The sequence below is a fragment of the Canis lupus genome, chromosome 13 (assembly GCF_048164855.1).
Source record: "Canis lupus baileyi chromosome 13, mCanLup2.hap1, whole genome shotgun sequence".
NCBI lineage: Eukaryota > Metazoa > Chordata > Mammalia > Carnivora > Canidae > Canis > Canis lupus.
This window is the reverse complement of record NC_132850.1, coordinates 59,528,653-59,541,229: the sequence shown is the minus strand read 5'-3', so window position 1 is coordinate 59,541,229 and position 12,577 is coordinate 59,528,653. Positions and strand designations below refer to the sequence as shown.

General features: G+C 32.7%; 1 protein-coding gene across 4 annotated transcripts in view; it reads left to right on the top strand.

The window, feature by feature from the left end:
* The window catches only part of FSTL5 (follistatin like 5), a 683,263-nt gene that overhangs the window by 465,557 nt on the left and 205,129 nt on the right, over positions 1-12,577 (top strand). For all 4 annotated transcript variants that reach the window (XM_072773810.1, XM_072773809.1, XM_072773808.1 and 1 more), the window contains exon 7: positions 250-416. In XM_072773810.1, coding sequence (XP_072629911.1) covers positions 250-416 — 167 coding nt within the window. The remainder of the gene's footprint in view (positions 1-249; positions 417-12,577) is intronic.

Genomic DNA, 12,577 nt, shown 5'->3' with positions numbered 1-12,577 from the left:
TACTTCTGATATTCATTTCATGTTTAATAGTTCTTTGCCTCATGAGGATGCTTGTCAATCAATTAAATTGAAATGTCATTCTGACCTTTTATTGGAAACAATTTATTCTTTTTTTTTTCATTTCATCACAAGCTTTTTTTCCATTTTATTCAAACTAAAAGCCTTAATGACTAGTATTCAGAAACTTTATACTAATTAACCTTATAAAACGACATGCTCATCAACATTACTGACACTTTATCTTTGCAGAGGTTATCCAGTTGAGTCTGCCTGAAGATCAGAAACTGAGCATCACAGCGGCAACTGTGGGACAAAGTGCTGTCCTGAGCTGTGCCATTCAGGGGGCACTGAGACCCCCCATCATCTGGAAAAGGAACAATATTATTCTAAATAATTTAGATCTGGAAGACATCAATGTGAGTACATCAACAGATGTTGCTTTCTGATTTGCCTATTTCACATGATGGGCTCCTGACTTGGTGAAACCTGAGGAGCTTAATGAATGTTGGATGAAGAGTAGGAGAGAATATTGGAGCACTGTGTGCTCGATAGGTCGTTTGAAATGATCCAAATCACTGGTGTAGGTATGGCGATGGAGCACTGTGCTAGTGGGATCCGAGTAGCTTAAACCAATGCTGTCTGACTGTCAGAATTTCTACAGTTACCAACAATCAAGCCTTACGTATTTGCAGGTGTGGTTGAGCAACAGCCTATAGCTTGTGAGGTGTTAGATGGGGGTAAAGGCAGTCTTTGCTTCAAACACTTTATAAGGTATTAAAAATAATGAATATTAATCAAGCAATAAATGATTTATTTTCCTAGAATGAAATGGGAATAAATTTCTCTACTCAGGTTCACTCTTAGAGATTCAGACTCTCATTTGAAACCAGTGTCAAAGAGTACGGCTTTGAAAAGGAAACAAACAGGTTATTATCTGTTCCTTCTGTGCTGTGTGATTCGAGTTGAGGGTTAAAAAGTATATATCATCCTAGATGATGAAAAGAGCTAAAGCTCGTTTGTTATGGGATGCCCATGGAAATGACATAGGACAATCCGTTGTCTTAGTGATTTGGGAATTTATGTTCTCTATACATATAAATTTTCATTTTTTTATTATTGTTGTTCAGAAAAGCCAGCACCTATTTGCTCATTCTTTGTTGCTTCCTAAAGAACCCCTAAAACACAGATCCAAGAGAGTCATTCCTATGTATTACATCTTACTAATATTCTTGTTTCATGTCCTCAAATGATTCAAAACATAAGCTTTCCAATTTTAATTTTTTAATTTAACATTTTTGCCTAAATTTGCTTACATCGAAATTTCTTCAGAGAGTAAATGGAGTATGATATTTAATTCTTATGATATCAAGAACACTGTGCATTAGAATAGCTATCATCTCAGCAGCATATAAGAATCTTTGAGAGATACAGCCTTAGATAAAGCCACCTTGGGCTTGCTTATATGTTGTTACGTCTACATTTTATCTTTTTCTATCTTCGTTCCTACTATCAAGTTTTCCACTGTGATATCCAGAGGCCCATGTATTCTATGGTGCTGTGGTTTGAATACCTCAAAAATCTCATTTGAGTTGTTTCAATAAGGAAGTATATGTTATGAGTAATATTCTGTGGAAAAATTGTAAAAAATGAGCTCATTCTTGTGCATGTATCTTGCAAATTATTTTGTTTACTTCCTAACTTCTGATTCTGTTCTAGAAACTTGAAATTTCTAAGAAAATTATTATAGGTAAGTTAGGTGTCCAAAAAATTTGTAAGTATTAGATAAATTCTGGCATCAGTAAATTGATTTTTATTGGATAAAGTTACTTTGACTACATGCACAGAACAGATACATTTTGAGAATTTTAAAAACATCTTTAAGATTTAGAAAGTTTCCATTTCATTACAAGTCATAGTTAAATAAGTTGGATAAACATTCATAACCCATAATGTACATATTACAAGCTACCAGCCTTCCAAACAAAACTGCAGAGATATTTTTGAAAGGGATATTTATTAAATTTCCCAATATATACGGTGTTTACATTTAAATGCCTTTACCAAGTAACTAAAGTGTGAAATAAACAGTTTAGTTTAGTAAAATATTACTTACCGTGTTTTGTTTTATACTTATTCCTGCTTGAAGTCTGCTATAATATTCATCATGTAAATAAACTATTTATCGGTATCTATCCATCTATATATAGAGTTTATTAGTTAATAAACTAACCATATAATTTTTATATATAACTGCATTAAATATATTAAATGATTATATAATCAACCATATGTTATAGTATATATATTATTACATTTGTTATATAATAACCTAGTATTAACTACATAATATATATATATATATATTCGGAGAAGGAGAGAGTCAGTACTGTCTCTAGTGAACATCTTATGTGTCATCTAATTATTCAACATCTTTTGAACAACCCTACAAATATTTTGGCAGTGCTTTGGTTCTTTGCTTTTCCAAGCCAGAAACTTAGTTACCTTAATTAGCCTTCTTCACAGTTAGGGAGCAGATATGTGAATAAGGCTGCAACAAAGACACTGCTGAACAAGGTGTCATTTTGTAGCAAGAACAGGGAATTGCAGGTGCTTTAGAGAATTCCCTCTCCCCTCCCTCCTACCTGGTGAGTGCTGTGGCAGCAGATCCTACTTGCAAGGACGTCAGTGATAAAAATTCTAGAGTTGGTCCGTGTTCAGCTTCAGTTGGATCTTCATGGGTCAGTCTCAACATGAGGCCTGTGCTTTTTTTCCCTGGCTTTTCATTCCCTAAGGATGACACTCAGTTCTGGATATCTTATGACTTTCTTAATAGCTTCCTTAAATGGCATCCCTGCTTAAAACTAGTTGGAATGGGTTCTATTATTTGTCCCAAGAATGTTGTCTAAATAATTTTATATTAAATTATTATTAAATTAAATTATTAAATTATTCTAACATATTAATAAATTAAGAGACATCTACAATTGTATCTTCTTAAAATGTACGTTTCATCATTAGATATAGATTTTGGATGTCTTGAAAGATCTAGATGACCTTACTCTTATAAAATACATCCTTTGTTTATAAGCAGAGAACTTTCAAAACTTCCAGATATGAGTCAATGTTATACCCAATCAGTATATATTTATTCCCACAAAAGTGAGCTTAATTCCCATTAAATTATGTAAGGTTAAAATCGTAAGTGCTTTTTCTGTCAAAAGAAATTGATGACAATTTTCAATATTATTTCTGATTCTTTAATATTTATTAGGTAGGATTTAATACATATTTACTTGGGCAATATATAAATTCTTTCTGACTACAAAAGATTACAATAATATAGATATATTTTTAAAAGCTTAATAATGGCTCCTTTTTTATATCCACTAATTCCCATTCTTAAGCAGAAGAAATCCTGTGAGTACATTTTTAATTTCCCTTCCATGCATTGCATCTATAATTTTATTTATTTAGTAGGATAGATTCATATTAATTCTCATTATGTCACTATTTTATTATCTTATTAGCCCTAAAGACAACTCCATGAAGCAGGGAATTTTTTGGGGGTGGTGGTGCAGGAAATCTTACCCTCATTTACATTTGTGGGGATTTATGCCAAGACAGTTATTCACCCAAGGTTGTTGAGCTAATAAGTGGTACAGTTGGTATGTTTATTTTTTTTTTAAGATTTTATTTATTTATTCATGAAAGATGCAGAGAGAGAGACAGAGACAGAGACATAAGCAGAGAGAGAAGCAGGCTCCCTGCAGGGAGCCTGATGTGGGACTGGATCCCACGACCCTGGAAACACTCTCTGAGCCAAAGGCAGATGCTCAACCACTGAGCCACCCAGTCATCCCCCAGTCAGAATGTTTATATACATTATTGAATCTCATTCTTGAACTTAACCACTGTATGGAAGTGGGATGGTCTGTCATTTTCTGCTACCCTTTGCAAAATGTATCCCAAATAATTTGGCCCCAAATAATTACTAATAGGTTTTATATTCTCTGTTATTATGGGTGGGACTAATTGATATCCACTTGATGTTAGAAGCCTTTCATTTGGCTTGTCTTCTGTCTTGCACCAAGTGAATAAAAGAGCCCTACTCAATTACTGGAGGCAGTGACAAGGATGATTTGCAAAATGGGCTGGTTTCTAATTAACATATAGTCTCTTGGGACTGATGTGTCCTCAAGGTATTTAACCTGCTTATGCCCAGCTTCTTTATATGCAAATTGAAGATAATAGTAGAATGAACTCATTTTTGCATGAGAAGTAATGAGATAAAGCATTTTAAAATGGGTAACACTCTATGAGTCATATTGTAAATGTTCAGTTAAGCTAGGCTCTTTGCTTTTTCTTCTCTCTTGTCCTCCTCCTCCTGACGCTTCCTCCTGCTTCTTTCTCTTTCTCCTAATATATGTTTCAACAGCACAGAAACACTCAACCTGCCTAGAACAACAGGAATTCAATGTTAGAACACATGTGGTAATAAAAGAGTTTAGGGACAACAGAAAAGGCCCTCACCAGATTTGTAAGTTATGGTCACCTAAGCTGGAAGATTTTTTTTTTTTTTTTCTATTCAATGCAGCTTTAGGAACAATGCTGACTTAATTTTCTATTAGCAATCTTGTATTAATCTCTGCTCTAAAGATATGCTATTAAATTCACTCAGCTACTATATATTCATATATTTTCCTTTCTATATGTGTCCTCAATCCTCTTTCTGCCTAAATTCCTGCAATAGAGAATTGGTTTACTTTCATCGTTCTATTTATAGTGGAAGTTGGCACACATACTACAATTCTGGTATTATTGTCATGTTGGTCTAATGAGCTATGACCAGGGGATGCAGATGAGCAGCAATGAGGTTTAGAGCATGACTCTCCTGTTGACCTTACTTCTCCTTCTCTCAAGCTGGTTCCTAGATTCCAGTCCTAGTTTTGCCACTTATTTGCTATGCAATCTCAATGGATTGATTGAACCACTTTAAGTTGCAGTCTCTTCATCTATGAAAGGAGGGATTGTCATAAAATTCAATGACACATACCAAGTTGAAGATAAAATATAATTTATTTATTTTATCACTATTATTGATATGGCATTGTTGGTCATGCTTAATAACAAGCATAAAGCCCTATGAAAACACTATTTTGAAACAACTTGCTTTAATTTATATTATGACTTTCAACAACTTTAAAGGTAGACTTGCTAATTAAAATGCAAAACTCATAGAAACATTTGAATTTCAGATATACAATAAATATTTTTTTTTCACAATAAGTATGTACCAAATGTTGCATGGTATATACTTACACAAGAATCATTCTTATCTGTCTGAAATTCGACTGTAATTAGGTGCTGCATTTTATTTGCTATGTCTGGCATTCTCTTTACATGAAACTCAAATTGTCTTAAATACTGCATAAAGCTTTTCTTATAAATGATACTATGGCTTACGTCACTGATACTAAGTGTTTGAACTGTTGAAAGTGAATTTAATACATTTGCTTTGTAGATATTATTTTTCCATCTTTGCATTTATTCTGTGATTTTTGTTTCTTTTACATCTATCTAACCTGTTAGTAATTGTGTCTCACACTAAGAAGAGACTAGGAAAAATAGTGGATTAAATGCATGGGAGTTTATTCTTTCATAAAATCCCCCTTCCATAGCTGGCATGATTGCTCCATGAAGCATCAGGACCTCCATCTTCTATCTTCTTTCTGACATTCCAAGAGTATGACTTTTATCTTAAAGGTCATCTCAGGGATCAAGAGGGCTGTTGGAGCTCCAGCCACTGATCTATATTCCAGCATTCTATAGTCCAGGCTCACAGCAGTACAAAGCAAGTAAAAGATAAAAGATCTTTTTCCTGGAAGTCCCGCATCTGTTTATGGGTCAGTGATGAGCAATAACAGCAATAACTGTACCAAGGAGACTGGTAAATACCATCGTTTAGCCAGGCATACAGCTCTTCTGTTACCGAAGAGGAACAGGAGAGCAATCTCTACTCCTCTATCTATGGCCGTCTAAGAGGATGGAAGATGTTCTAACTTTTTTCTTTATACTTTTGTTTTGTTTTGTTTTTCGGCATTCATCAAATGTGATTATCCATCTGAATTCAAATCTGAGCAGCTCTGCTCACCAACTTTGTTCCTTTGGTAGTTTCATCAGGCTTCAATTTACCTCTTTGATTGTTTTATTTGGCTTTTACAGGCTTCTCCTTAAATATTCTACTAAGTTTTATTTATTTATTTTGTATTCAGTCTGATGATTTTTTCCCTGATCATTCTGAAGATGGTTCTATCCCTACAGCTTATTTGAAACAATTCTCACCATGTAGAGTTAACATCCATTTAAAGCAAAGCGTTCCATTGAAAAATGATACATCACTCACGGAAAGTAAACCAATTGAAATAATCACTTTAATTCAAATCAGAATCCAATTGCGTGTATGGCAGCTTGCGTATTAGTTTTTGTTTATTTAATGCTCAATTTCCTAGTACATAGCTGCCAAAACTAACAGTGGGAGATAACATAGCACAGCATAGTAATAAGATTTTATCAAAATTAAAAATTGTAATACAATTTTATTTTATTTTTAAAGATTTTATTTATTCATGACAGACAGAGAGAGAGAGAGAGAGAGAGAGAGGCAGAGGGAGCCCGATGTGGGACTTGATCCCAGGACGCTGGGATCACACCCTGAACCAAAGGCAGACTCTCAACCCCTGAGCCACCCAGGCACCCCATAAAATTTTATTTTATTGTTAATTTTATTTTAGTATGTCCAGATTTTTAAAGGCATTAAATGCTTAATATAGGATACTATACCATATTCTGATGAAAAATAAAATGTTTCAGAATATGTTACTAAACTTCAAATTTAGAAGTAAAATCCCCAAGTCATACTTAGCTCCCAGAGACTAAAAGAAATTATTTTTAGTAGAAGAGAATTCTGACTCTGTTATTCAGTTTTAATACTTACAGCAGTGTGAAGATATAACTTTTTCCCTTAAGCCTATGAATTTTAGAGATCTCATACAAACAAAAGGGGTATTTTTACCCTTTAGGCTATTCATTGATAACAGAACCCAAAGTATGTATCACCAATAAAAACAATTTAATTAGCAAGTTTTCATTTTAACTTTTTAGAAACCTATATTTTTGTATTTTAATATGGAACATATTAGAGTATAACATCAACACTAGTTATTAAAAAGGAAGTTATTGACTTTTTTCTTCTCTAGACTATAAACAATCCATTTCTTATTTCTCCTTAAGTAAAAATGTAGACATTTAATGTTTGTAGTATAATACATCATTCACCATGGAATTTTTGTCTGTAATTTATTTTGAATAAAAGCCTGAGGCCATTGTGACTTAAAATCCAAGGGGAATTAGAAAATATTTATCATTTGAAATCTTCCAAGCCAAAGAAAGCTAGGAATATTGGCCAGGCTAAAGATGTTGGATTTCTTCCACAAATGGCAAACACGCAACATACATTCATTTTCCACCTATATAGGTGTTTAATTGGTGAAATTACACATGATCATAAACATTGCCTAAGAAAATACTTCATTAAAGTGAATTTTATTCTAAATTACATTGTTCTGCTAATATTCTGGAACACTGCATAGTACTATTCATTTCTTCAGAAAGTATTAAAATCAAAAATTTAAAAATATTTTTAAATGCCTTTGGCCTTATTCCTTAGGAACTTATTCTTGCAAATAACAATTTGAAAATATTCATGTGTGGATAGGTGAATGAAATACTCACATGCTAATTTGTTGAGTACCTGGTAATGTATGTTATTTTTTTTAGTTTTAAAATTTCAGGTACAGTTTCAAAGTTATGATGGATCTTGTTATTTTAATAAGTTTATGAAGAATATTACTATGGAAACATGACTTTACTATGACATTCTTTTTTTATAAAAACTGTTGCTAAATATCAATATAGATTATTAAATTGATGAAACATTTTTCTCTTTTTTTCATTATGTCTCTGAACTCATGGCTTCAACTACTGTATTTAAGCTAATACATTCTAAGTTATAATTCTATTTAAATTTTCTCTTCTTTCTTTTTTTTTTTTTTTTTTTCATTTTAATGTGTGAAATCTGATGTAGGAAAGATGAGTTTCAGAGCCAAGGACCCAGAAAGAATTCTCAGACGTCTTTGGTGCAAAAAGATGATTTTATTAAAGCCTGGGGACTGGACCTCTGGGCAAAGAGTTGCACAGGGGTCATGAGGTGTGGCCCATTATCTCCTTTAACTTGGGAGGAGGTTAGGCATAGTGTAAGTCTCTAAAGAATTTTGGAAGCAGGATTTCCAGGACCTTGATGTGGCTAGCTATTGTTGGGGAAAGGTCATTTATCACTGTCTAATAAAACTTGAGTCATGCGACCTTTCAGATGTATATCTATGGGCCATGTGCTTGGGGGATGATTGCCAGTATATATCTTGGGGGCTAGAGACAAAGGATATTTCCAAAGGAATTTTTTATATATTAAATAGAATTAACGGGGTCCTGGGGATTGGGCTAAGATTGCTCTCTTGCCCTCAGTGAAGTAGTAACATGGAGGCAGCCGAGTTCCTAGAGGAACATCACTCTGTGAGTTTCAAGTACTTGTCAATGGGCTGTAGATAGTAAGGAAATTTTTCTTTTGCCTTTGTTCCACATCAAAATCCAAACCAACTATCTTTATCCCCAAATCTGCAACATTTGTAGTGTTTCCTATTCCATGTAAACGTAGCCAGAAAACTGAATCCTGCTAATGTTCTCTCTCAATTTGTCCCTCAAATCTAATGTTACAAAACTTGTGAATTTAACTTTTTTTTTTAATTTTTCTTAAATCTCTTCCATCATCTCATAGTTTCAGCTCTTATCATTTCTCACCTTCAAACTTGATCCTTTCCTACCAAGACTGCCCCTCCAGCTTAAACCTACACTTCATATTACAGGCAGACAGATCGACATAAAATTTATATTTAGTCATTTTGCATTCCTCTTCAAAACCCTTTAATGGCTGCTTGTAGCTTGCATGAAGAAAAGAAAAAGATTCAAATTATTTAGCTTATTCTGGAAGGCTATTTTTCTTATTAATTCCTCATACTATTCATACATATTCATTCTTTCCTACAAACCTCCAAAACACTAACACTTTCTGACTATTAAGCTGTGCTATTATTTCCATTCTCAAACACATCTCTCTACCGGAAAATCTTCCCTTGTCTTTTTAATTTACCTAAATCCAGTGCACTTTTTACAAACAAATAAATATTTCTTAACCCTAAATTTGACTCGTTTTAAAGTTCGTTGTCTAGTAATCATCATACGTGTTGCATCATAATAAAACTATTAACATTCTTGATTTTTTTCTCTAGATTAGAACTGGGAGCTGAAGGACCTTTACATATTCAACCTTGGGATATGAGTTTAGTACTGTACTGACGCATAGGAGATGATAAAATTAAATGCGCAAATGACCAATGACATGGTGATATTTCTAATATTCACAATTATGCATTATTGAGTTTATTTGTATAGTGTAACATCTTGCTAGAGACTTTACTTACTGTAGTCACATGCAGGGTTATCAATCAACCTATGTTTATTAGCAGTCAATCATTGAAGCCTAACAGAGTTCAATAATTTCTGGATTCCATTTCTTTAATAACATTTCTCATTAAGCATATTGATTTTTTTACTGCAGTTTCAATTTAATCTCCTATCATATGCAATAAGGGGGGGAGAAAAAGATGAGGGGCAACACATATTTGATCATTGTTTAGTCTTTATATATTCAACGAATATTGATTAAACTGGTACACTTTTCAGGCATTCAGTTAAATGCTGAGGATATACCTGTAAGAGACATCAATTCCAGTCTTCAAAATCTCACAGATTGAAGGAATCAAAAAAGAACATAACTGCATTACATTTAACAATGCAGTATGAAAGCTTCATAAATACAGATCTTCCTCAACTAATGATGGGGTTACATCCCAATAAACCCATTGTAAGTTGAAAATACCTTAAGTGGAAGATGGATTTAATACATATAACCTACTGAGCAGCTTAACTTAGCCCAGCCTACTGTAATGTGCTCCGAACACTTACAGTAGACTACAGATAGGCAAATTCATCTAACATAAAGCTTATTTGAAAATAAAGTGGTGAACTTCCACTGTAACTTAATGAATATGGCACTGAAAGTGAAAAACAAAATGACTGTATGGGTACAGAATGAGTTTTAAGTATATGGATTTGTCCTCATGATCCCATGCTTGATTGGGAGCTCTGGCCCACTGCTGCTGCTCAGCATTGCCAGGGAGTATTAGTACCACACAGTGCTAGCCCAGGAACATATATCAAAATTAAAATTCGAAGTACACGGTCTACAAATTTGTATAGTTTTCACACCATGGTAAAGTTGAAAAATCGTAAGTTTGTGGCTATCTATATATATTTGTTTCTTTTATATGCAAATATATAAAGAATAGAAAAAGTCAAATTTAAGTTGCAGAGTCACAGAAGATGTCTAAGAATATGTTAGTTTTGCAGTGGAGTCGAGAGCTAAATGGAGGAGTGGTAGGCTTTTCTTAGGAAAAAGTACAGGAGGCTTGAGATAGCATGGTGTATTTAATAGAGTGCAAGTCCCTTGTTATGTACAAGAGTAAGCAAAGACAATAGATTAATAAAGGGCTTCAAATTATTAATGTATTGATAAAAGGTTTGAATAATTAAATAAACCCAAGTTTTTGCATTTGATTATAAAGGTGTACATTTATGTTTATAACATATAACAAAATGATAAAAATGGTTGGATACTTAGTATTTGCTAAGCATTGACATTTTCAATTTTTTAAAAAATAGATTAACTTATTTCTCAGCATAAGGGAAACCTGCATACTTATACCCATACACAAGATGATGTTTAACTTGATTTTTAGCTGCATAATTTCAATAATAATTTGGTTTTCTTTACAGTTTATCTTTCTCCATGCAACTTGGTCGATATTTGCAGATAGAACTGTAAACAAATAATACATCTACAAAGTTTTAAGCAACTTTTCAGTTTTGTATCAAAGGAGAATAGTGAGCACCACTTAAAATATATATAACTTATGCCAATTGGTCTTACAGACCTCCTAAAGTACATACTATTCATTTCACAGTAGACTTTTCATTGCCCTCTAATTATAGCTAACTTCTTCCTAACCTTTATATAACGCCCAGTTTGTAGGAGCTATCTATTGCTACACATTTTTAAAAAACTGAGGGAAAATTCTAGGTATAATTGCTTCACAGCCACCAACAATCATAGGGTTCAAAATCAAAATCTTCATGTATAATTTAAGGCATAATAGGTGGAGATTGTTTAATATAGAAAGACAACATGGCTTTAACAGTAACTGTTGATTCTTATTTTCTTTATCTTTCTCCTTTTGTGCAAGAACACATAAGATTACATAATATAAAATAAAAAATAGTATCATAGATATCTGTGTCTTCTAACAGTATTCATGTATGCTATCAACATTATCCTTCTGAGTACTCAATGTTTTAGAGAGGGAAAGTTAAGGAGACTATTGGAAGTGATTAATCAAAAAGAAAAGAAATTGTAAAATCTAATTTTGTTGTTCCTTCAAAGATGAATTATTTTATTTCTGTTCAATTAGCAGGATTTTGGCAGAGGTTAGAAATGTATCATATATTTTCTTCCTAACAGTAAAATAAGTAAATAGTAAAAACACTATTAAATTAAGACAAAGATGTAAAAACACTTCTAAAAAAGAACACTGAAATGAATTTTTTCTTGATCACTCAAGTAATTAGATGCAGAGGTATGTGAAATCAGTTATGTTAGTGAAGTACATTAATTGGCAATTGCTTAAAAATTTTGTTTTTCCTACTTAAAATGAATTATATTTATGATAGATAACTCTAGTAAATGCTCTTAAATTTATATAACCAATGTTCAAATATATCTATATTAACATTATTATGATTTGTAAGACCTTCTTCCAATGGCAAAAATCCATTGTGATTTTACTTTTGTCTAAAAATTAACTAGCTGTTGTCCCAAAGGCAGATATTAATTCCTCCCTTATTAATTTCTATTCTACTGTGGCATATGTAAGTCTATTGATTTAGCTTGAATGTGCTCTTTTGGCAATTTATCAAAAATGTTTACAGAGTCAACAAATATGTATGAGTTAACATCATCTTTTATGATGTCTTTTATGATTCTAGAGTTTATAGATGTAAGATTTACTTTAATTTATGGCAAGAAATATTGGCATAAAAATAAAGACAATCTTCAGTGTATGAGGTGAACAAGGACAATTTAATTTTTAGACAGAACCTGGGCTAAACATGGTTGCAATATGTTATGATGTTATTTCATATTTTGGGTAGGAGAAACCAACTAGAGGGTCATCTTCTGCCTAATGCTTTAGAGTCAATTGCTTGGGACACTGTATGTTACAAAGATAAGTGATAATGAGATATTTTTCAAGATGTCATTGAACTATGGAGTAATATTCCCACCCAAGGA